The 25,206-nt window shown below is 36.7% G+C and overlaps 4 protein-coding genes across 11 annotated transcripts; 2 read left to right on the forward strand and 2 right to left on the reverse strand.

Annotated features, from left to right (window-relative positions):
- Window positions 1–1,486: 1,486 nt before the first annotated feature.
- On the forward strand, window positions 1,487–5,966 carry LOC107222675 (RNA polymerase II-associated factor 1 homolog). Its single transcript, XM_015662134.2, has 9 exons — window positions 1,487–1,770; window positions 2,741–2,821; window positions 3,014–3,106; window positions 3,574–3,898; window positions 3,982–4,125; window positions 4,221–4,324; window positions 4,414–4,630; window positions 4,805–5,048; window positions 5,257–5,966. The coding sequence occupies exons 1-9, from the start codon at window positions 1,700–1,702 to the stop codon at window positions 5,679–5,681; spliced, it is 1,704 nt and encodes a 567-aa protein (XP_015517620.1). The 5' UTR covers window positions 1,487–1,699; the 3' UTR covers window positions 5,682–5,966.
- Window positions 5,967–7,970: 2,004 nt separating this feature from the next.
- LOC107222669 (venom protease) lies at window positions 7,971–15,295 on the reverse strand. 2 transcript variants are annotated; one of them, XM_015662125.2, is made up of 8 exons: window positions 15,138–15,295; window positions 12,364–12,453; window positions 11,993–12,163; window positions 9,443–9,763; window positions 9,068–9,370; window positions 8,816–8,917; window positions 8,552–8,703; window positions 7,971–8,390 (listed from the first exon to the last, which is right to left on the reverse strand). In XM_015662125.2, the coding sequence occupies exons 2-8, from the start codon at window positions 12,431–12,433 to the stop codon at window positions 8,235–8,237; spliced, it is 1,275 nt and encodes a 424-aa protein (XP_015517611.1). In that variant the 5' UTR covers window positions 12,434–12,453; window positions 15,138–15,295; the 3' UTR covers window positions 7,971–8,234. The 2 variants fall into 2 exon arrangements, with proteins under 2 accessions (XP_015517611.1, XP_015517612.1); XM_015662126.2 differs by lacking the exon at window positions 11,993–12,163 and having other exon boundaries at window positions 15,138–15,294.
- Window positions 15,296–16,162: 867 nt separating this feature from the next.
- Window positions 16,163–17,558, forward strand: LOC107222663 (gamma-secretase subunit pen-2). The gene is made up of 3 exons (XM_015662116.2): window positions 16,163–16,457; window positions 16,540–16,644; window positions 16,756–17,558. The coding sequence occupies exons 1-3, from the start codon at window positions 16,397–16,399 to the stop codon at window positions 16,893–16,895; spliced, it is 306 nt and encodes a 101-aa protein (XP_015517602.1). The 5' UTR covers window positions 16,163–16,396; the 3' UTR covers window positions 16,896–17,558.
- Window positions 16,835–24,301, reverse strand: LOC107222662 (glucose-6-phosphate exchanger SLC37A2). 7 transcript variants are annotated; one of them, XR_001525645.2, is made up of 12 exons: window positions 24,055–24,301; window positions 23,829–23,971; window positions 22,911–23,201; window positions 22,042–22,120; window positions 21,819–21,954; window positions 21,116–21,481; window positions 19,151–19,195; window positions 18,467–18,665; window positions 18,147–18,295; window positions 17,758–18,060; window positions 17,412–17,566; window positions 16,835–17,102 (listed from the first exon to the last, which is right to left on the reverse strand). XR_001525645.2 is itself a non-coding variant. In XM_015662111.2 (11 exons), the coding sequence occupies exons 3-11, from the start codon at window positions 23,182–23,184 to the stop codon at window positions 17,504–17,506; spliced, it is 1,614 nt and encodes a 537-aa protein (XP_015517597.1). In that variant the 5' UTR covers window positions 23,185–23,201; window positions 23,829–23,971; window positions 24,055–24,301; the 3' UTR covers window positions 17,301–17,503. The 7 variants fall into 7 exon arrangements, 5 of the variants coding, with proteins under 5 accessions (XP_015517597.1, XP_015517600.1, XP_015517601.1 ...); XR_006904132.1 differs by having other exon boundaries at window positions 16,835–17,142; XM_015662111.2 differs by lacking the exon at window positions 16,835–17,102 and having other exon boundaries at window positions 17,301–17,566.
- Window positions 24,302–25,206: the final 905 nt, after the last annotated feature.

Here is a 25,206-nt window from a genome sequence, read left to right on the forward strand (position 1 = left end):
AGATAATGATTGCCTAAGGATCATCAGGGTTTGTTACAGCATGGACTCAAATATTAGTAACAATCGAATGTTGCCTTATTTCTAAAAAATATTGACAAGTAGTATTTTTGTGTAGAATGGTCTGGGTTTTCCGATGCAAAGAAACTGTATTTTTAACAAACCAGGGGAATATAAAGTAACCATCGAGAAATTATAGTTATAGTTTCGATTTCGAGCAATTATTGCTGTAGCGTTAAAGTGTCCAGGTTTCGAATTGAGGGTTGCGCGTTTGAGGTTTGTAAATATTAAGTTAGATTTTGGTTAGTGGGCTGCAAGCTCAGTATATTAAGAAGTAGCGTGGGTTACGAATAATTTTCTACTGTTTAATTTTGGATCACGAAGAGCAAATTTTGAATTCCTTTTTTTTTTATTTGTTTTTGTATCGCCGCTATTGCAAAATGTATTATTTTATTTTATTTTTGTTAAATAGCGTGTCGTTGTCGAGTGTCTCTCTATCTGTCTTTCTCCCTCTCTCCAAAATTACCCCTCCCCTCGCCGCGGTACTGAACTACCGAGAATATTACCCGAGGTTTAGTGGAGATAAAGATTTCAAGCAGTATTGACCACGCCAGGCGCCCAAGAGAATCTCGCGATATCGTTTGCATGGTCTTTATTTTTCAGCGTACATCGCGGACCGCCAAATGATTGTACGCGCTGTAAGTTATCAGTCGCATCTCCGGGTGGCCGAGGTGCAGTAAAAATCAGCGTCACAGTACACAAATTACGTAAGGAATAACTATATGTCTTCTCCTTTGGTTAAATTAACTCCTTCGACTATTTCTCCTATTATTTGCATCAAGAATAGGTTTCTAACTCTGTTAACAGTAAACCAGGTGTATATTTATTGTGCATCTATTTAGATAACATTAATTTTGTCTATCTGATGGAATTACATTAACATTACCGAATGTGGCAAGGCTCAAATGAACTTGCATAGTTGAAAAGTATAGATAGATAGACAGATAGATACGTCATTCGACTCGGCAAAATCTAGATACACGCGGTGAACGATTAGTAACATCAGTTCTTGTCGTCTTTATGTACCAACCATTTGCCGGATTGGGTTGCGCGTGCACGGCAGGACCATAGACTTATAAAAGGTAGACTGAAGCAAAAATTTAAAGGACAGAAATATGCCGGGAGTACTCCTTTCTCTCTCTGACGATATTTGCGGCGGGGATCGAGGCGGTAGAGGAGAATGAGGCGAAATTATGCACCTATGTCTATAGCTGTTCCAGTTCCCTACGCCCTTGTCTCCCGGTATGAAATCGATTGAAAAGAGAGAGCAGCCTCCCAATATATCTCTGTCCTTTATATGTAAGCTTCAGTACCTCTTGTAGGAGCGCTCAGACTATCTTTATAAGTCTATGGGCAGGATGCAGAGGGCGCCGCTTGACGATGCATTTGTCACGTCCACATTCCATTACGAAAAGTCCCATCAGGCTATCAATCTTTGCGTATCCTTAGTCGACGCATAGTGTGAGAGGGTAAACAGTGGTTAAGGGACAGGGGATGGATGTATGTTCGTGGTTAAAAACTTATAGGTTATACGTTATAAAAATATTCATAAATATCGGAGTGCGGTATCGTGATTAGTTAGAGTACCTATAATAATTCGTGAATAATATGTGCAATTGACAAATACATCGCTACTTACGCTATGGCGCCAACCATTCAGACAAATAGCAGTAACGACAGGGACAAGCGAACTGCTAGGCCGATTGAGAAGAGGTAAATTATATGAACCGCTATATATTCTAACTCCCTGCCAACACTTTTTACTGCCACAACCCTATCAAAAATCTCTTCTGTATATACTCTTGAAGCAAACTAGTTAAATTCTGCATGTAAACGTTACTTTGCACCCTTTTACAGGGTCTGTCCGGAAAGTAGTCGAACTGAATTTTTCTCGCCCAGAGAGAGCGACAGAGACCTTTTCGTGTGGATCGGGTTGTCGGCAGTCTTAGCTAAGAAGCGCACATGTCCCCAATCGCTTTCGAGTCTTTCCGGAGTGTAGGTCGATTTTAAAGTGAACCCCGGTCAAGGTGCCTCGTCACGACCTCTTGAATGGCCTGGACCAAGCCGTGGTGCCATCCTTTCGGAACCCGTTTGAGTCGAGGGAAAAGAAGGAAGTCTGCAAGAGCTACATCTGGGCTGTAGGGTGACTGGGGATTTTTGATCATTTCATGGGCTTCACTTGCGGTTGAACTGAGTTCAAAACAAAACTTTATCGCGCAATGCTGCTCGAATAAACGATTCGTTGCGAAGCGTGACGAGGCACCTTGACTGGAGTTCATTTTAAAATCGACCTACACTCTGGAAATGCTCGAAGGCGATTGGGGATAGGTGTGCTGCTTAGCTAAAACTCCTCACAACCCGACCCACATGAAAAGGACCTCTTTCCGTCGCTCTATCTGGGCGAGAAAAATTCAGTCCGACTACTTTCCGGACAGACCGTGTATACTAGCATCTAAACGTTAATGATATCAGCAAACTATCGATTCATTTTACCCGACCAAATTTATGTCATAGCTTAGAGAGCAAATTTTGCTATAACTTGTAGTCTCTGAGACTAAGATCTTTGTCTGCCGTAATGCAACTATTTTGATGATCGTTAAATTTGATCATTCACCTCGCTTGAAAAATTGATCAAAATGTTCCTGTTCATTAATGTAACATTTTCTATTTACATCAATTACAGTGGGAATCAGATGACCTCTGGCATTCAGTCCAACAATAATAAAGATGCCATTGATAAACGTCCTAGACCAGCTGAAAACAGGTATATATCTTACATTAGTACATAACGATTTAAAAGATTAACAGAAGAAAAAAAAAAACATGAATGCAAACATCAGTTGTATTTCAAGCTGAGAAAATATAAAAAAAGAATGTGCACAAAATCTGATATTGCAACCTGTCTGCAGAAAATATTGGTCGATTCAATTAAACATGTTTCACTTGTGATTTTCAGGTCTGAATTATTATGCCGTGTAAAGTACTGTAACACCCTACCAGATATTCCATTCGACCCAAAGTTCATCACATATCCATTTGAATCAACAAGGTAATAGAGCTAACATATGTTGCAGTTCACTAATAATTGTAATACAGTCGAACCTGGATAAGCGAGAGTTCAAGGGACTGCAATCTCTTTTTCGCTTATAGAGGTTTTTCACTAACCCGAGTTTCTAGCTTACAGAGGTACATGAAAGGTCTGTCTCACTGACGTGACAATTACTCTTACTTACAGAGTTTTCTCGCTTACCCAGTCCTCATTCAGTTTTGACTGTATGTGGTTAATGATTAGCACCAGTATACTTTAAAATTATCTAATTCTCGAGTAATGTTACGAAATTGAAAAAATGTCCACTCTAACAGTTTGCAGATTAAATCCGGTTATATAACCCGATATTTTAGAGAATTTTAGCTGTTTTAGGAATGTAATTTAAAATATTGACATAACCAAAGTAATAAAACTGTTATTTTGTTGGTAGTACTTCAGATATAATAAGAGCTTTGTAAATCATACAGATTCATACAGTACAATCCGACATCTCTGGAACGTAATTATAAATATGAAGTATTGACGGAGCATGATTTGGGTGTTGAGATTGACTTAATAAACCGGGACACCTATGCTGGAGATATTAACGCCCAACTTGATCCTGCGGACGAGAAACTTCTGGAAGAAGACATCCTCACTCCTCAAGATTCAAAACGTTCTAGGCATCATGCGCGGAGTGTATCATGGCTCAGACGTACGGAGTACATCTCCACTGAACAGACACGGTTTCAACCCCAAACTATGGACAAGGTTGAGGCTAAAGTTGGTTACAGTATTAAAAAGAATTTCAAGGTAATGATATCTGTTTTTCTAATGTCAAAGTCAAATCATGATGTGTGGCATTTCAAGTAATGCATGATTTTATTTGTTGACAGGAGGAAACATTATACATGGATCGAGAAAGTCAGATAAAAGCTATAGAGAAAACATTTGAAGACAATAAAAAGCTAATTGAAAAACATTACAGCAAACCAAACGTTGTGCCTGTTGAAATATTACCTATCTATCCTGATTTCAAGGTGAGCAATAACTGACGATTTTTCCTTTTATTTTGGACCTATTATTAGGAATATTAAGGCACTTGTTAATCTCGCTTATTTCATACCACTCACAGGTATGGAAGTACCCATGTGCTCAGGTAATATTTGATTCCGATCCAGCTCCGACTGGTCGATCAGTACCTGCGCAAATTGAGGAAATGTCGCAGGCGATGATCAGGTAAACTTGAGAATTTGTGCAGGCAAACTTGTAAATCCCAACTGGATTTTACGACAGTCTTTAACTTGATATTTCATACCTTTCTGCAGAGGTGTGATGGACGAAAGTGGTGAACAATTCGTTGCGTACTTCTTACCACTAGAGGAGACATTAGAAAAACGTCGCAGAGATTTCACTGCAGAAATTGACTATGCCGATGATGAGGAGTACGAGTACAAAATGGCAAGAGAGTATAACTGGAACGTTAAAAGCAAAGCTTCAAAGGGATACGAAGAGAATTACTTCCTTGTCATGCGTCAGGACGGGGTTTGTAATATTTGTATACCTTTTTTAACAAAATCGCAATTCGGTATATTAATTCTTATGTCTTAAATTGAAGCGATATCGAACTCAAGAATACTGTAATAAGTTCAATTTTTAGTAGTCTAGTATTTCGAAAGTGCAAAATTTCTCACATTATATCGTCTTTTCACTGTATAGGTTTACTACAATGAGCTGGAAACTCGAGTACGTCTTAGCAAGCGTAGACAGAAGGCTGGTCAGGCACCTAATAACACAAGATTAGTTGTGCGCCACCGACCATTGAATGCCAATGAATTCAGGATGCAACGTTATCGTGAGAAGCAGCTTGAACCACCCTGTGAAGATGACGAGGAAGAGGAAGAGGAAGAAGAGGAAGAGGAAGAGGGACAACCACAAGAAACTGAAAAGGCTGAAGACAAAGGTATACCGAGACATTTAAAAGTTCTTTTGAAAACAGAAAATTCGTGTAAAATAAACACTTTTTCTTTGACCAGTAACCATAATGTTTTGTTCGTCGTTTTTAATACCTTGGAAAGAACTTTGTCTAGACTAAAGTCGAGAGTTTGAATGTATATTATGTATAACATCCGTTTCTGAATGATAATGAAACCTATTTGTGTACTTTTCAGCTGGCTCTGATAATGAAGGCGGTTCCCGTGCATCGTCGCGTGCATCTTCGCGAGCATCCAGTAAGAAGTCACGATCTCGTTCAAAGTCAAGATCACGTTCAAAATCAAGATCTCGATCAAAATCTGGATCGCGTTCAAAATCTAGGTCTCGTTCAAAGTCACGCTCCCGTTCAAAATCTCACAGCAAGTCTAGGTCTCGTTCGGGATCTGCTCAATCTAGAAGTACTTCAAAATCACGATCTCAGTCCAGATCTCGATCACGGTCCAAGTCCAGATCCCGATCACGGTCTGGTTCTGGTTCGCCCATTAAGTCTCCATCGCAGTCACCGTCAAGATCTAAATCGCGATCAAGATCAAGGTCTGGTTCAGGAAGTGGCAGCGGGAGTGGCTCGGGTAGCAGTGACAGTGGTTCCGATAGTGAGTGATCTGGACTATAAGTTTAATTGTATTATTAGCATAAGTGAGCAATCGATTACCTGTCACCGTTAGTCTCCCACTCACTCGCAAATAAGATAATCAAGGAAGTGTGCAACATTTCGTTAGGCTTAATTACGGGGCTATCTGTTTGTTTGGTAGCCTTGTTCATGATAAACTTTGGTGATGTACAGAATCTGCATTGACTACAATTAACATATTAGGGATTTTATATAAAATATGTCAATGGTAGTTACAATTTTTAATAAAACAATTTTCATTAAATGCACCCCAAATACTTTTGTGCAACTCATTGTCAGTCACTAATTTCTACCAGCTTATTCTCAGTAAGAACCAATAATTCAATACATTCCAGTACCTCTTAATTTTACACCAAATTGGCCTGAATGAAATCCGAAAAATGATGTAACCAGAGTATGAGCGCGAGAAAATCCTGCTTCTACACACCTATAACCGAATGAAACAACTTCAATCAAATAGAACTGTTAGACCCAAAGTAACACCAATCGCCCACCGATATTTACTTGTTATAAGACGTCAACAAACAACATTCATACGGATAAAATGATGACTCGACATATGCATTTCTTCATTGACCCAGCATATCTTTCACTATGAGTCGAGTGGATAGCAGACTTTAGGGTCGAATCCTTCACAGTCGCTCAGCTATGTACGTAACAAATCACCGCGGTGGCAGCATGCAATTCTGATCAAAAACGATCCAGCAAAGTACCACAGTGCCTTATGTTGCCCCAAATTCCACTGTAACTTCATGGTATTTGGACTGCTATTGGAACTCGAAATTTCGAATGCAATATCTGGTGGGCAAAAGATTTTGTAAATACATTAAACATCGCGATTGAAGATAAAATCAAAAAAAACTAGGGGGATTTTTCAGTAAGTGAACATACCTGTAACTTATCCGAGCGGTAATCATGGGGTGAATTCTGTTTGGTGGTCTGTGATTATTGACTGAAGGAGAGAAAGGTAAATGATTGATATTCACGTACTGATCGATGTGATCATTCGAGTCGAAAGAATACGCGTTATGTAACGACTAAACGTGAGTAGAATGCAACAGAGTAGGCGAACGTTGTTTAGGTCTCATTTTCGTTACTATTCTGCAGAAGTATAGAAATGAAAACCGAGATAAGCGGATCTGAAAAACATTTAAAATAGCTGATCATAGACAATCTGCAAGGACGCCGACTAGAGCAACAAAGGCAGCAATACCGCAACGCAAAATTGCCACATTTCGTCATTCTTCTGCACAAGATAAACGTACACATATTGAATTACTGATTTAGTGCAACCAATGCCTTACATCGCTTTCAACTGGGCTTCAGTGTTGAAAGGCAAATGTTCTGTTCCTCGTAAGAAACGATAATGATGGTACAGCAAAATCTCATTCATTCAAAACATGCAATAAGTTTCGCCATTCTTGAGCATGGTGAGCACGTTAATGTGAATTCTACTAGCGAATTATCCTTACGTTTCAACTTGACATGCAGGTCCCGTGGTGGAATACTCGATAAGTTGCCGAATCGAGTTGAATCCTTATTTATCAGGTTTGAAAAATTACAATTTCGTATCGCGAAATAAGCGTAATGGAGAAATCAGAAAACAATTGTGGCGAATTAGTGGCCGTCCGTTATATTCGACAGGAAAAAAGAGAACAAAGATCTGATACTGTTAGTAGGGATCCTGCGACGTAAAATCCTATCAGTCTACAAAATTTTTATTTTTGTAAAGTCTGTTCATTACATTCATTCATGCTAAAACTCTTTGAATTACTAGTCGCGTTTAACCAAACGCTCTTGAAACAGATAGAAAATCTGACCCTTGTCTTACGTATACAAGATGGGACCGCAAATTATGCTTGTAAAGTAAATGTTGTGCTACATTTGAGCAATTCTTATCCCGTCCGTTTATAAATTGAAAATTTCCCATATTTCTTGCTCTTATTGAAAATAAACTAAATCTGCACAAATTGGGAATGCAATGATCAACCGAGTTGATTATTTTTTTCACATTTAAGAAACGATCTCTAAATAATTTTTTTCTCCCCCTATAATTTACTGTTAATCGTTAATGTTTTTCGCTTTTATTATTCCTCTTGTATTTCTTCACGTCGTGCGTCTATTTTCCATTTTGGAAAATTTTACAAAACTCTGTATGAAATTTTCGGAACGCCATTGTAAGTAAAAAAAAAAAAGTATCGTGATATCACATTTTTGGATGTCATCTTAGCGATTTGTGTACATTAAAAAGTATTGCTCTCTCAATTCAGTTAATATAATTGTATATGTTTTGCTTTTTGGCTCATATATTGTTCAATTGTCATGTATAAAATATTAAATACGTTACAAAACATATATATATATATTACTAAACTATACTTGTATTATATGTATATTATATATCACTTTCATAAATCAAAATTAGGCAGATCGGTTAATAATTCTCACAATATTACGTGCAGTATAGGAGAAGTCTCTTCAGATTTGAATTTTATCACCGTATATACTATTTAACATTTTAGTTTAGACTAAGTTGGCCTGAATGAAGTCCAAAAACGATGTAACCCGAGTATAAACACCGGGAAAACCGGGTTCCGCGCATTTATGCCCGTATGAAACGACGCCAATCAAATAGGAGATCCTGCCCAGAGGAAACATCAATGGTCCACCACTATCTCCCTATAATGACAAACAGATGCATTAGTATTGTTCAAAATTCGGTGTGGCTTAAAACGATTCTGCGTTTCATACACGAAAAATACCGCAATTGATAATGTGTTTAGGTTACGATATACTGTATAATGAATGTTAGCAGGTAAAAATGTAGGGAGCATACTCACTTGACACGCGTCTTTTCCTCCACGAGCAAAACCCGCGCACAATACTCGATCGTCTATTACTGTACTTTTGAATGGCTCAAAGGCCTTTGCACACGCCTCAGGTGACACGACGGGTATCTGCAGCTGCAGTAATCGAGTACTTGATGGTCCGTCTATGAATTGATATTGACAATTGTTATTCCACGAATTTTGAATGTTCGGTATGCAGCGAAATTCGAATATTTAAAAATGCAATATCGAAATAGATTTAGGAGCACGACTTACTGAAATACACCGCTCCCCATCCAGCAACGAATGGAAACATTCTGGTGAAATTCCTCTGTCGAATGTTGTCCTCAAGTGGCAAACAAATCGGATGAATGTTTTCTGAAATGAGAAAGTTCTCCGTGTATTTGGCAGAATCGCGAAAATCACCGGGGGAGAATTAAGTAAAGTAAGCTTCGAAAATTACATATATAATATGCTTTTACATCATGCATGTGATGAGAAAAAATCTTGATTTTAGTGCAGACTTACGTGAAAACGGTACGTTCCTTTCCATCCTTATTACGGCTATGTCATTCGTGTAATGAGAGGGGTCGTAATCGGGATGTATGGTGATTTTTTCGATAGGTATGTCGATCGGATTTGCTCCGTCATTATCGCTGACCAAATCTAAGTCGCCAAGTCGTACAAGGTACAAATCCTTACGGTTGAAAACACAGTGACCAGCGGTAATAATGTGACGGGATGAAACCAAAGTACCGCCACACAACCATTTCGGGGGATTACCGGCTCTTGTCGCCTTGTATCCAAGAGCCACTATCCACGGCCAAGCACCTGAAGATCATTGAATGCAATTAAATTAACGACAAGTCTCCAGTTACAGCAAAAACCTCCGCGAATATTTACCCAATTTCGCTGGAATTCCGCCAACAACTCGAGTGTATGTGGCATTGCTGAGGCCGCACTCATTCGGATACAATGGTCCATAAGATGCCACCTGTCTTCCAGCCATAGGTGTAGTGAGTGGTGCAGAGGTCATTGATTGTGATCCCGATGGACAGCAAACTCTGGGATCGAGTCCTTCGAATCCGCACACAGAGCTACGCAAATAATTTCCCGCAGCATTTCCCTGTGTGAGGAGGATATCCAACAGACTTTGACATCTCCTTATGTTGATGCACGTTCCACCCTCTCCTGACGGTGTTGTACAATCGATATTGTCAAAATCTGCGAATAAAAAATGCAATTCTGTAATGCAAGCTTAAATACACCTGCAGATGATGAAATTGCCGATACTCTGTATAAAGTGTGAACAAAACGCCATGGGAAATTTTCAAGAATTAGCTTCCACTCGTTATTTGTTCCCACCTTGATGGAAATTAATGAAGAATGAATCGATGTGAAATTCACCGCATATTTTATGCATGCTGTAGACATATTTATTACGCAATTCGTCAGTGTATAGAGTGAAGTGCCGGGAGCATTTGTGACGTTGCGTGAAAATCATGCAGCAAATATGGCCTTCTGGTGAACGTTAACATTTAACATAAACTCTACTCGGAACTCGGCAGGAATATCGGAATGAACAATATGCCAAGCGTCAATAAAAACATGAAATGGGACTCTGCCGTGGAAATATTCTGCGTAAACGATGCTACAAATGTCTTTAGTAGGTACCCATAAATGCAATATGTATATTATTGACTGGAAGTCGAATTACTAATATTCACTACTGTCGCACGCGTGATTAGTGATAATTATGGCATTTCACTGGACACAATCGTCACAGATTTTTGGACGCATGTCTCTTAATTTTGAAATTACTTCTTAACTCATGAAACTTAAGTCATGCGTAGTTGCTAATATCTGACGATTAGCAGTAGTATTCAATATATTGAACTTCGCTCAATATTCTATCCATACTTACTTTTAAGCAAAGTACCACAGTATGCGTACAGAGTACTAAATGTCTAATGGAACTAAAAGTGCTCAGAGACTAGCGGATAATTGTTATTTTTGCTACTTGGCCATCCCACAGGAGTATGCGTAAGTCTTTTAGAATTGATTTATTTTACATGCTTTTACGACTTAATGGTTTACAGATACAGATCAAAGTACGCTGAATAATTATGATCATTTCCTTTTGAAGCTTGTGACCTATACATAAATCAACTTTAATAGGTGGTTAATTGTTTTCTGGATTCAACTGTATCATTAGGTAAGCGATCAATGGGTACTGTCGAACAATCAATGAAACCGAATGCACTGTATTTGGTTATATCATAATACTAATAACAAAATGCAGATAACTGTAATAAAACACAACTTAAATCTCAGCTATTTTTATTTTGTTGCCAATCGTTTCTTGGCCAATTTTTATTTCAATGCCAGGAATCTGATGTATCAGTGTTCCGTAATTGAAGATCGCAGATCCGTATTGTATAATGCGGTAATTATAATTCACGAACGATCTCCAAGAACGGATATTTTTCGTAGAAATAAACGAATGGACTTGTCGAAGATCGTTCGATCGCCGCTGTCCATGACACAATTTGTTGTGTCACCGCATATCCAGCATTGAGGCGTTTAATCATTGGACATTGAATATCGAATAGTATGTACATTCCGGTTGAGCTTTCAGAATCCATGTGTGTAACGAGCCGCGAAGCATAACTTCAGTCCATTCGAGAGAATATACTATAACTGAAAAAGGAAACGGAAGAACAGGCTTGATTGAAGTACAATAATCGCATGACATGTCGCGCGTGCTCAAATGTGATGCACGGTGTTCAATTCCCATTTGTCAGTGTTAACTGTAATTACAACAATTTCAAAACAGCTGCTCGTGCACTTCCTCGGCGATGGTTTTTCCGACAAAATTGCCGTTTCCGAAACTATTTACTCATGATCCCCTCCGTTGATTTTCAAACCATGGTGTATTTTCGGATCGGAATTTAAGAACTAACTCTTTCCGTCAGAAAATTCATTATATCACAGTGTTTGTTATATCGCAGTGGCATTTGTCAATTACGATTTTCCTTTTCCCGAGGTTCAAATTTCACGTTATAAACGTACTTAATTTCTTCCATTCGGCTGTTATCGTCGGTGACTTTTGTTGCAAAACGGCTGCATATGTATAGCTAATGCGAATTGTAATATCGGATAACCCAATGGGAGTTTCCTGTTTATTATCATTCGACACCTTGCTACGGTTATCCCGGGTGTGCTTATTGGTACGTTGACACGAATTTGCGATCCCTTAAAGCCCTAGCCACGCCGCCGGTATTGCGAAACACATTTTAGTGACCGCGACCTCCAGGATAAACAACTCTCTCTTGGTCTGTCCTCTCGTCGAAGCATCAAAGTTTCGGTCTACAACCTCGCCCAAGGCTATAACTGCTGTTCCGAGTGTAATTGCAGCGGTTATTTTTATTCAAGGTACACAGTCATACCTACAGGCATGACGTATACGCTTTGTCGGTTTATCTCCGCCTGCAGACCATTCATAGAAAAGTACTTTGCGGTGTCCCGATCTATCTTCCTTCCGGTCTGGACGGTGGTTAAGCTTCCTCTTGTGAACTTGGACCGCGTCACCTGTTTGCCGCGTGTTTTGTTCTACATCAAAAACTGTTTTCCTCTCTTTTTTAATTCACTTTTATCATGATCTAGAGATCATTGACTGCAAAGCGCAGCGTCAATCTCCACATACAGAGTAATGAAAATCACTTCTACCACAATTGATTGAACTTAAAAAAAAAGATGAATCACGCCGATTAACACGTAGATAATCGGGATCGGTACAGCATAAATTAAAACCGTGTTTTTACCTTGCGAGGAAGTTGATTGCAGCAGCAGCAGCAGCACGGTGAATACGCCAACACAACAAGTCCGCTGCATCTCGTCGTCCTTGTCTCTTTCTGCGCAAAATCGACACATGTAACTTTAACGTATAGATTATACAAATTTTCAGTGTAACTTATATCAGAGGGTAAATATCATTCGATGGACACTTTGAAATTGTGGTACACGGGTTCTTCCCAAGCCGAGTAATTTGTTACGCAAGATGTATGAACTACCGGGAAAAGACGGTAACGCTTTTCGATGACACACCTGTCCCTGCAGCCACTGATTTCAAGAATCGTTAATTTCGCCACCAATGATTTTCACATAACACATAAACAAGGCCAGCGGATACATGCGACCTATTGAAATTTCGTAATTGCGGTCAATAGATGTGTGATTGCTGAAAAGTTACGGACAGATATATCCTCATGTATATGCGTGCGCGTGTGTGTATATATTTTTTAAGGTACAATTTACCTTCGGGTGATAAACCACCATTAACTATATTAACGGCAACGATTGCTGCCCGTATACCTATGTTGGACGAAAATACCGTGCAATATGCCTTCAAAGTCCAGAACCGCTTGTGCAATCAATTTTCACGTTATTTCTTTTACTTCGTTTATTCTTCGAAATACCGATGTCTTGAGCCGCCATGCATATCAAAGACCATCATTTATCTTGTTTGGGATATAGCTGTGTAACGGTGTCTCTATTATTGAATACGATAAGCATAGGTCAAAAAATGAATTTGTTCTGCAGACATTCGGTCAACTTACAGTCGTGTCTCTAATCGTTACATTGATTGATCAAATGAAGTTCAACAGAACTTTTATTTGTGATGATATATAAGATTTTCCTCGTTTACCCTCAACTGACACTCAATTATACTAAATTTATGATCTCTCTGAGTTTAAAACCTTACGGAATTTGCGAAGATCCCGCAACCGTATGAAAATTCAGACAACCATATATGCATAATCATTTTGCGCAAATTTTGTGTGGGGTTGAAATTTTATGAGCTACACTGATTCCAAAGCTCGTCAAACGCATCCTTTTGCCGCACGCTGCAAAAGATAATATATAAATAATGAAGTAGAACGGATTTCGTGTCTATCATATATGCAATAATATAGTTTGCTGAATCCATTTGATGATATAACGAAAATATTCGATGTCCACAAACTAAAATCATGAGAAATAAATATTTCCTAATGGTAATTCTGACGAACTGCCATAATTGAGGAACAATTATAACCGGTAAGCATGATCGGTACAAGCATTAATTACGTTTTACAATCATTATAGTCGAGTGTTCGATTACGAAGTATCGTCTAGACTATCGTCATTCATATGGTCAGAAACTTGTTTAAAGACAACCTGCAGGTACGTACGTTTAACGACAGGATAATTGTTGACAAGGCCTGTTTCAGAACAACATAATATGTTAATGTCGTGGCCTTGACAATGACATCAGAATAAAGTAATAAAGAATAGCTCTATCTTGTAGTGTTGCATACGGAAACATCCCGATCCTTATGATGTCAAGTTTCATCTAGATCGGCACTAGTAACAAATCGTACGAAGCGCGTGATATACTCATTATTTTTAACATGTTAACACGTGTGTACGAGACGAGAATTCAATCAAGGAAATCACTCTGTAACAAGATCTTGAAAGTTATAATATACGATTATTCTTCAGTGGATTTCTATACCAGACGGTAATTAGGGTGGACATTATGCATGTACATCGATTTGAACGCTGATGATTAGTTCATGGTCGATTTTTGGCAACGACCCCGGTAACCGGATGTTCCGCTTCACGCTGCGATGTTCTTTCGAATGATTTCCGGTTATGGAGGTGCTATAATGTTATTTGCGTTTAGTGCTACGCGTCTAATCGTATTTCACCTTTTGCACATCTTTTATACTGCAGCCTCTCGCTAAGTTTGTCATTTTAAGATTAACACATGGGCTTAAAAGTGCAAATAAATTTGATATAATAAAAATTGCGTTCCCGGTTTACTATAATAGTAAAAAAATGTGTATAGTTGCAGAAAGAATTGATTAAAACTATTTTCAAAATGAGAACTCATATCACGAAAATTCTGCTCACATAATGAGTAACGGTGAAAATCATACAGAGTAGTGAGAATTTTGAAAAATACGTATCCATTTGAGATTATTTGTAAGTTGATTTCTACTTTTTTTCCCTCTTTACAACGATCTTAAGATGATATGAAAATTGATGACTTTGTTCCTTGACGAAAATTACTAAAAGCGTTTTCACTATTAATACCGCGAGCTTAAATTATATACTATATATTATATATACCAAATATCAATTATTACATGTTGTAGGCATATTAATTGCGAATCAGAAAATATGTATATTTTTAATTTATTCATTACACCCTCGGTACTACATATAATTGCAATAGTAAATCCCAAACCTTGTTCAAGTGAAAAAGTTGTTCTGAATAAATAAAAAGTACGCATGTTTTCGCTTTAACAATTAATCCGCCTACAACATGTACTAATTGATATTTGGGCAGAGAAAGAAAATAATTGCATATGAAAATCAAAATGATCGTAGTATATTGTTTCAAAGTGATTGCAGTTGATAATGAATAAATTCGGTTTTTTCCGCTGAACTTCGTAAAGAAACGGCATTATTTGGAAGGTATTTTTACTGCTGGATTTTATAGATAGATTTATCACATGCATACTACGATTTACAATAAAGTAATACTCACCGTTTTAATTCAATCTGTTGACTTATGGAGCGGCACTCGAAGCGTTGTAAAATTGATTCGAATTGGAATACATACGACTGCAGATAAATTTTGATTCGTATCGCGAGTCCAGTTCGATGGCAGAGTCGAAAGGAGACTGCGTTAATCCCGGTTGCCATTCTCTTTATATTTGACCGGAGTAAAGCTGGCAGAGTCGTGATGCTGTGAGTAGGGATTATAAAATACGATCCTATGAGTGAATCAAGTTTTCGACGTAGGAAATGATGGAGAAATACATGAAAGTTTTATTCACACATGAATTTTTAAATTTGAATTAATTCGAATTAATTCCATTAATTTTAAATAATTTTCTCTAATTTTACTCAATTCAAATCAATTCATGTTAATTCATATGAATTTGAATTTATTCACTTGCTATTGACACGCTAATTCGACGAATTATTTCACCCTCGGTAGTTACGGTTATTAGACTGATAATAATTGTATACCACATACCTATAAGTACCGCAAAAACGTTAAGGATGTTACAATTGCCGGTCGCAATCACATAATATACGAACAGAAAGAAATTGACAATTTGGCTTTTACCTCGTTCATTGTCAGTGCAATTCCGCGTGTACAAATAATTTGTTAACCCTACTGTTTGAAAATAAATCTACCACCTGTTTATTGAAAGTAGCAGTGATAGACTTGTAGCTCAAGACCTTGACTTATACAATGTTTATTTCGCGTTTTTTTCTAAATTATCAGTCATTTCTCAGATTAAAAAACTCTTTTATGCCGTTTAATTATTTTCATGATATGACTGGAATTGTGATGAAATGCTATTGTTCCACGATTGCCGCTCAAACCAGAGTTCAACTGCGTTTTGTTTTTCGATCATTGATCGTGATTTGATTATTGTAACAGGAAAAACGATTTTTCTTATAGACGACGTTTGCTCGATGTTGGCATTGGAATTTTAACACCACTCTATACGTTGACTGAAGTATGGCATCATAACGATACCACTATGCAAAACATGCAAAATAAATTCAACATACAAATTCAAAACCTGGTACCTTGTTCTGCTACGCAAAGCGCCATCAATTACTTTTCTCTGTGTCGACATCTCTGAGAATTCGAACGAATTACGACAACATCAAGTGAATCACTTTGTGAACTTTAAAGCAGAACCCAGCCAAACCTTATTTCAGGAAATTCCAGGAGGTGAATTCTGAGGTTATAGATATTCATGCTAATTTGATTTTCATTTTAAAATGGATTTGTCAAAGATGTCGAACGAAAGAAAATTACACCTTTGCAAATGGTATTTCCGTGGTGAGTCTAATTCCATTCCCATTCTGCTATGGTATGTGCAATAATGTGATTTCAATGTAATCGTAATTTTGACACCTGTCAGGAGGTTTCGCTCTGCTGCCGTTTCTATGGGCGGTAAACGCTGTTTGGTTTGCTCAAGAAGCATTCACAGTTCCACAGTACGATGAGCAAAAACAGATCCGAAGATGTAAGTAGACGCATTAAGTACATCTTTTTATGATACGTCTATTCAATAATACCGATGTACTGTGCCAATGATTCATTAACAAATAAAAATATATTCAAATTTTATTTTCAGATGTAATATTTTCTGGCCTGGGAGCTTTCGTATGGTTCGCTGGTCTCCTAGCTTGGATCATTACTTTTCAAACGCACCGTGCCACCTGGGGAGAATTCGGCGACAGCATTAGTTGGATTATTCCTACTGGAATTCCATAAGATTGAAAATAAATTTAGGCAAAACAATACTGTCATAAGCATTTTTTTCATGTTAATTTTTTATTATATAAAATTCTCCATTTGTTAAAAACGTAGATATTGACACGTCAGAAATAGGTCACGAAAAATTCATGCATCTCCAAGTAACACTTGAAAGTGCTCCATTGCTCAATGTGTAAAACAAAGTCATTGCCTTTTTCCATAGATCTGTAATATAATTGTGACAATTCACTTATCATCTGTATAACTGGAACGAAGATAATGAAGGTATGCAAATTAGTTACTAAAATTGAACAGCATTTTATGTGATTAAATCAATTTAAACTTATACACATATTTTTGTTATCAAAGAAATAAAATAAAAGTGTGTCGAGGAACAGTTTGTAGGGACATAAACAGTTTTCGTTATTTCTTTACAATATATTTTTATATCCATATATTTTGTATAATGACGTTTAGGACAAAATTTGTAAACCTGACAAAAGGCTGATTGTAATACATATGTAGTTAGCACACCTTTAATGTTGGATATTTTTGTCTCTCTTGCTCATTTGACACATTTTGTGTGTGTATCGCGGTAGAAATTTATATCCACAGGACCTCAGAATTCAGACAGCCCGCCGCCGTTGCTTCCATAAATGTAATTCTCTATAGACCAGCCGTGAGAGCAGCTAAAACACATTGAAATTGTGAATAATCGTGTGATCAGGTATCTCAAATTTATATATACATGATTAATAAACATTTTCAACGAAGCTCTGTAAATAAAATACGTGAAACCTGGTGGTACTGAATAAGAAAAATGCTATTGTAATTTTCTCTTGTATTCATAAAGAGAAAATCGAATATTAATGCTGCTTACCAAAAGTGCTATTACATCGGAGATCATTAACATGTAAAATACATTGTGCCATCCTGCCCAATTAGAAACTAGACCTGCTAACAATGGGCCGACAGCAGCTCCAATACTTCCGGTTCCATCAATAATTGCAGTTACAGTTGCCAGGGCTTTTGAGTTACTCCCTAAACTTGGATGCGTGCCGAGTTCAGCTGATACAGCTGTGGTAATTAGCGCGTAAGGACCATTAACTAATATTCCTGCCAGAATGAGCAGCGCAATGGTAATTCCGATATTAATACTTCCAAAGGAATCATAAAGAAACAGCTGTAATTGAAAAATGAGTAAATCATGAATGAGCTACTGGGAATATAAAGCTAAAACAAGAACTTATCAGTATGTCGAGTACTTACCATAGGGACAGCGAGCGACAACATACCCGCACAGGTAACAGCACTCATTCCAGTGTAATCGGAAAGTGAACCAGCTGTCACTGCTCCAATTATTCCTCCAATATCAAACAAAGTGGACAAATCTGCACTTATTTTTGCACTAAAGTTGGCTAAAATGAATACACGAACAAAACGGTAAATTAAACAGAGCAAAACTGTTATGTTGTAATACGAGTAATTAGTTACGTTATACTACAAGTTTGATCTACTAAGTGGATAATTTGTATTCTAGAGAGTCTAAAAGTCGTACTGATACTATAAAAATAATCTTTTGTACATGCCTGATGAAGCTATATACAGAGGCAGCCAGTATAGGAATGTATAGCTTACTAGCTTTGCAAAGAAAAGGCATAGAGAAAATTCAAGTACTCCAGGTATCCGAATAGCTCCAATGAATCCAATAGGCTTATCTTCCCCAGAATTGCTAGTTCTTCGATTTACCACTAACATAGGACTTGTCTCGGTACGAAGAATCACCTCCTTGAATATATCATGTTACGGTAAGATAAATTTTTTTTAAATTAACATGAAATGTATTTTTTTTTTATTATTAACATGTGTAACCCAGATTGTGGATGCAACTTGATACATGTAATATACCTATGTATCATACAATTTGTTTGCATGTATTATCACTGACTAACACACTTACTTGTTAACAAACAAGTCAAGAATTAATATTCTCTAGATAGCTTATCCAATCTATATTTGAAAGCCAATTTCTAAGTAACAAATTTGCATCGCAAGCACTGCTATGGATAAAAGTATCATTCAGATTGCAAAATTATGTAACTGAAAGGTCACGTACAATAATTACACATGCAACTAGAAGTTTATCATGCATTACACAACACATTTTCACAACACTCGAGACTTGCGTATATGCATCTTTAAAAAGAATAGTAGAGCAGACTAGGAAAATCAAAGTTAGTATAGCGATTAAAAAATGAAAAACATGCACTTACGCCATCAACATATTGAAGACGTGACACGTTGTGGTTGATTGCTTGCTAGGGAACAACAAAGAGCACCCATTAATAGGGGTGCAAATAGAACTTAATGGGCTTAACTAAGAGAAAATATCTGAAAAAAGCAGCAAATTTTTACAATCAATTCCAAGTCACTCGTTTTTCGTTAAAAAACTGGAATCAAATTACCAGGGTGGCCACTCAATGGCGCTCACGGAATTCCCCGACATTTCCCGGTTTTCCCTGACTAAAATCATTATTTTTCCCTAACATTTTGATGCACAATTTGTGCAGAAATCACTAAAAACTATAGTAACCTAGGTAAAGTATGGCCAAATATATTAAAGTTATAAAAGTTTTTAAAAGTTGTTTATTCCGTTCACTATGATTTTTGAAAGTTGACAAAAAATGAAAATTTCCATTTCCGTGGTCTTGTTAAGTATATATTTAAGAAGGGGCTCCAAGAAGCGAAATATTTTTAGAGCTATTATTTGAACATTTATGCTGTTTGCAATGAAAATCGAGGTCCAAAAAATTATGACTCATTAACGAATGTGTAACTTTTTGAAAAATGAACTTAAAAATTTTTTTCCAACGACACATTTTTCTTTTAAGTGTTAAGAATACACCACAATTTATCCAAATTTTTAAATTGATATTTAATACAGCAAAACAATTATTTTGTGCGGTGTACTGTCTAGACGCGGCGCGTCTATGCCATAACAGTTGAGCAGAGCCCTATGTTCAGCGTTAAATTAAAATTACTAATACTGAAGATAGAATTCCGGGTGCTCGTACTTTTTTATTGGAAATTTCCTCCTCTTTAAGAATATTTTTAAAATTTTCGCTAGCACTTTTACTTTTTGAGTTATTGACAAAAAACTGAGGCTTCGTTTTTTCTAGACTATTAGGCGTCGGTGAACGTGCGTCTCCACACGCAGTGACGGCCATAGATAAATCAGACCGATGTCTGCTCGTACCACTGAATTCATGTGACAATCAACAACTAAGCTTATAATCGTCAATAAGAAGAGAAGAAAAATTGTGACGATGCGGTGATAGCATCTCAATTTTATGGACAAGGCTTTTGAAATCCGTGAGTTCTATAAAAAGTCCCTGACCAACCAAAATATTTCCTGACATTTCCCTGACTTTTCCCTGACATTTCCCGGTTTTCCCGGTTTTCCAGACGGTTGGCCACCCTGATTACTCACAAACTCATAGTTAAAGATACAAATACATATCTTCAATTTTAAACCAAGTTTTTCTATTTTCTGTAAATTAAATTTGTTACCACTCTAGAATTCAAGTAAAAATAAAAAGTAGTATTAAAAATCGAAATATAAAGCTTCTAATGATTTCAAACTCTAGGTGCCTTAATTATGGCTACCATTGGCTTCCAAGTTATTCTAAATAACATCGAGAGTATAATACTGTACTGCTTATGTTTACAAAACAAGGATAATTTGCTGTATGTGGGTGTGCCAGAAACGCTGATAATTTATCAGTACTCACCCAGATGGTGAGCGGAAAAATGCGTGCAAGTAAATGCATATGAAAGAGAATTTACAATCTGAATTTATATAGCATAGTTGATTACTGCTTCAGCTGTTGTTAGATACAGTTACCTACTTATTGTTAGATAGGTATTTACATAAGTAGTAGAAATGATGTATTTATTGAGAGTAAACATGAGTACAGGCTAATTACGCATGTTATAATTGAAAGCCAATAGTCATATTCACCCTCGCATGCCCTCTTATATGTACTTTCAAACTCTGTACAATTTGTACAATGACTTGGGTGCTCACTAATTCAAGTTAGAAATAAATAAGCACCAGAAACAAACCAAAACAAATTTTCTAACTACAGCGAGATTGGAAAATAGCAAAATAAACAAAAAAACATGTAAGTTGTGTCGTCCGTATGACTTTGAGCTGCTTTCCCTATTCTGGGACTCACGTTATTTGCCGAATGATTTGCCTCTGGATCTTCAATGGCACTGCTTTCGTCAGAGCTATTTGTTACATCTACCTTTCTGTAACCTGGAGGTTCAGGCGGTAAGCATCCAACATCCACAGGATTTGGTGCTAGGAAGAGAAACAATAAGAAGCCGCCTACGCCCATAATAGCTCCAGGTACCATAAAGCTGAGGCCCCAGTCTGTTTCAACAAATTCAGCAGCAATTAAACTGCCCAAAATATTTCCTAAGGACGTGTGGGAGTTCCAAATTCCAAAGATCAGACCACGTTTGCCTTTGCCGAACCAGTTACTGACTACTGTAACTACACCTGGCCAGCCAGATGTTTGGAATATACCACCAAGTATCTAAAAATTATAAACAAAAAATTGCATTACAATTTCAGTTCCTCACATTAACTTCATTAAAAGTGAGTCTTGAAAAGATTCATGCAGTCTAGACTCTATTATTTCCAGTCAGATACATCAGATCTAAATCAACTTCATATCGTTATCAAATAACGTTATTAACCAAGTCCCTGGTACTTAAAATTGTGATCAAGTACTTTGATAATGGTAATGACCAAAGAATATACATTATAACCTGTGATACATCGGAGCAGCGTTTATCAATTCAATGACATTGAATTAGGGAATTTTTGTGATTGAATTGTACTGTTGATTATAAATCTCAAAAGATACTAACCTGGACTAAAATGAAGTACCAAAGAGTATGAATTTCATAGGGCCTTGCAATACCAAATAGATAACAGCAAATACCCGAGAATATCATTCCAAGAGCCAAGTAATAGCGAAGATTGACACGCTCCGCAACAAACCCGCTAAGTAACCACATAAAAATAGAATTTTACAGCCATTCTCCTTTTCTCTCTTTGTCAGTGATGGAAAGACTCACTTAAAATAGTTACCTAAGAAACATTGCCCCAGCATAAGCAAATAGGAATGCTGAATCCAAGGTACCCAATAGTGCAGAAGCATTGTCCCTATCTAGTTATGAAAAAGTAAAAATATAGAACTCAATATCTTTTCTATCCAATACTTCATCGCTTGCATGTACGTCGCATGAATTTCAGTGAAGGTAATAAAGTGCTGTTTGATCTGAATAAACTTTGATACATAAAAGAGAGATAGGAATAACAGACTAAAAATCCAGTATCACTGTCGCCAGTAAAATCGAGTGTAAATTATTATCTTTCGCGGAATAAAACAGTCATGTTTCTTTTTTCGATAAAAGTGTAATGAGTGTTTATTATGCACAATTGAGTATTGAATATATTTAAACTAATACCGCACTTATTACCCTGTATACTTGTCAACTTAAAAGAACTAGTTTGTACTTCAAATTGTACATTACGTTAATTACCTCATTAGATTTAAAAACCATTGAGGTTTATCAAAAATATCTGTTAATGCTTAATTGGCGTTGATAGGGTAGGAACAAGATTGTTGGATAAAATTGAGTGTCTTGTTCTCATTAATAACACGAGATTGTAGATTAGAAATGTGAGTGAAGAAATTGGAGATATAAAATCCATTGAGAAATATTTATGAAATGTCCAAGGCAAGCGTAAGGTTTCAAAGTCTTTCACGGATTTTTTTAAATTTTATAAATCACAACTGTAACGGCATTTTAAGATTTCTAGTATTGTCAAGTTTACAGAAGACTACTTATACCCACTGGAATGTGCAGATTGTCAACACTGAGAGATAATATTTATATAAATAGAAGAAATATACCATTGTTACTTGCATATTTCAAAGTGCATCTTTGACTTACCAAATGGAGGCCATTCACACCAGTTCTGATTATTAGTATCATTTGGATTTATATCAGGCGGCGGTACTAAACCACTACAATTTCTACTGAGCACGTTTTTCACAACAGACATTGGCTTCCTTGACATGTGATAACAAGTATAACTCATGTAAGTTAGTGCCAGTATGCCGCCCTTGTACCAAGCAAGTCGATTGCATCGATTTTGAGTTGTAAATTTTGATAGAAGCCATTCTATCCCTTTTAGCCCACATGGTGTTTCTCGTGTAACGATCATATCCAGTGTACTCCGTCCTGTTTCAAAATTACATTTTAGTTAAATCTTAAAAAAAAAAAAGTATTCGAAGTTCTATCAAATCTCCATTTTGTTATACAATATCTTGTATTATTTATTATAGAATTTAAAGATAACTAAACGGATTTTATTTGCCAAGTATATCTGAAAATACACTTGCATATAATCTGAGTTTGAATGCACTTTCACAATAAAAATTAACAGCGTACTCAATCTGAGATGAAGCAGCATAAATATGCGGAACTAACAAATGGTGAAAAAAATTATGGAAGTTTTTCTTCCCAAACACTCTGTTATTTATGAATATTTGCAATTAAATTGTGGTGTCATTCTGACTCTACGTCACTCTAGATTTTTTTGTTCTACAATTTAATAAATTGTATGTACGTACATACAGGTTTTGTGTAACAAATACAATTATTTCCAGCAGTCACTTATTTCGAACGTTTATTTCTTTCTATAAGACGAACATCTATTGCGAAATAAAATATGGAACACTACGTTTTACTACTATTACGAAATTTTGTTGCAAGCACGTTGTGTGTGGGGGGTCAACATGAAAGGTGTCAGAAGAAACACTGAAAAAAATGCCTGCAATTCTATATTATCAAAACGTTGAAACTTACCACTCAGTAAGAACAGCGAACGACGTATTCGTAAAAAAGTGAAGAGTCAAAATATTAAATCGTAATACCTAATCAAATCAAGGATTGGAATGTTCTGACAAAAGTTAACAGACGATCGTACGTAACTGGTGATGCGTCATAACCTAGAAAGGATACGACCAGTGTTAAATGTATCGTTTATGAATTAACTGACAATAAATAGTGAGAAACAGATTATAAAACTTACCACCCAATACAACCTAGATGCCTCATTTTTAATTATTTTGTTTTTTGCTTATTTGAAGTCGAGTCGCACAGTACCAAAAACTCCAGATCAATTCCTATCGTCCTCTGCAAGGGGTTCAAAGTCTGTTTACTTCATGCTCCTTTATTAACAGACTAGCGCACGCCGCTTTGTGAGCCGTGTCGGAGTTATCAAACGTCATTAGGAACGCGCACATCTGGAAGAGGAAAACTTGATAAGCAGCCGTTGTAATTGGATGCGAGGATGTCACGTGTCAGTCACACCTCGTGCCTATCACGTGCTTAGAACACTTGCTATCTGCTGGGAAAGAACGCTGAAGTTCGGCCTTCGATTTTGACAGCCGCGGGTAAGAACAGCACAAACACGGCCCTTTCCTCCGGCCCCACTTCTACCCGCAACAGCAATCATCACGTTTGTGCAAACGGAACGCATATATGCGATAATAAACATACATATGTCTGGCACTTATCTTCGCATAAACGATAAAATTCCACTAGGAAGACAGAGAAAGAAGATATCATAACTGGGTGTGCGATTTAATTCTACTTAATCATTACTCTATGCATGCGATGTATGAAAGCATGTGAATTATTACACGTATACCTCTCGGTACGTCGTGGCACTCACTGAAAAAATCATATTGGTTTAAACTTTGAGCTCATTGTCGGTATCATATTAATGGATGAATGTAGGTTTGGAGGGTTTTGAAAAGAAAAAAAGTAAGAAAAACTAAATTTACTACAAAATATACATGGAGTCACAATTACAATTATGCTTCGTTTAAATTCATTTTATTTCTTGATATTCAATCAATATGTATTAATTATGAGCACTAATTATTATTTAGTTTATTTAAAAATCACAGTCTTAGTTGAAGAATTGACAGCAGAAAATACTATCTTTACTCTATTCATATAGTAATAATAATAGTCATTATTATTATTTGTAATATACATGATTCATCTTGGTACTAGATATATATTTTTCTAAAATGTGTGTATATATATATATATTATATCACATATGATATACATATGTCTATATATCTATATATATATACACACCTATATGCATGTATACTTTCTTGTACATATATTTATATGTGTTGCACTTCTACAATCTGTGTTATGTACA

This window comes from Neodiprion lecontei, chromosome 4 (genome assembly GCF_021901455.1).
Source record: "Neodiprion lecontei isolate iyNeoLeco1 chromosome 4, iyNeoLeco1.1, whole genome shotgun sequence".
Classification (NCBI taxonomy): Eukaryota; Metazoa; Arthropoda; class Insecta; order Hymenoptera; family Diprionidae; genus Neodiprion; species Neodiprion lecontei.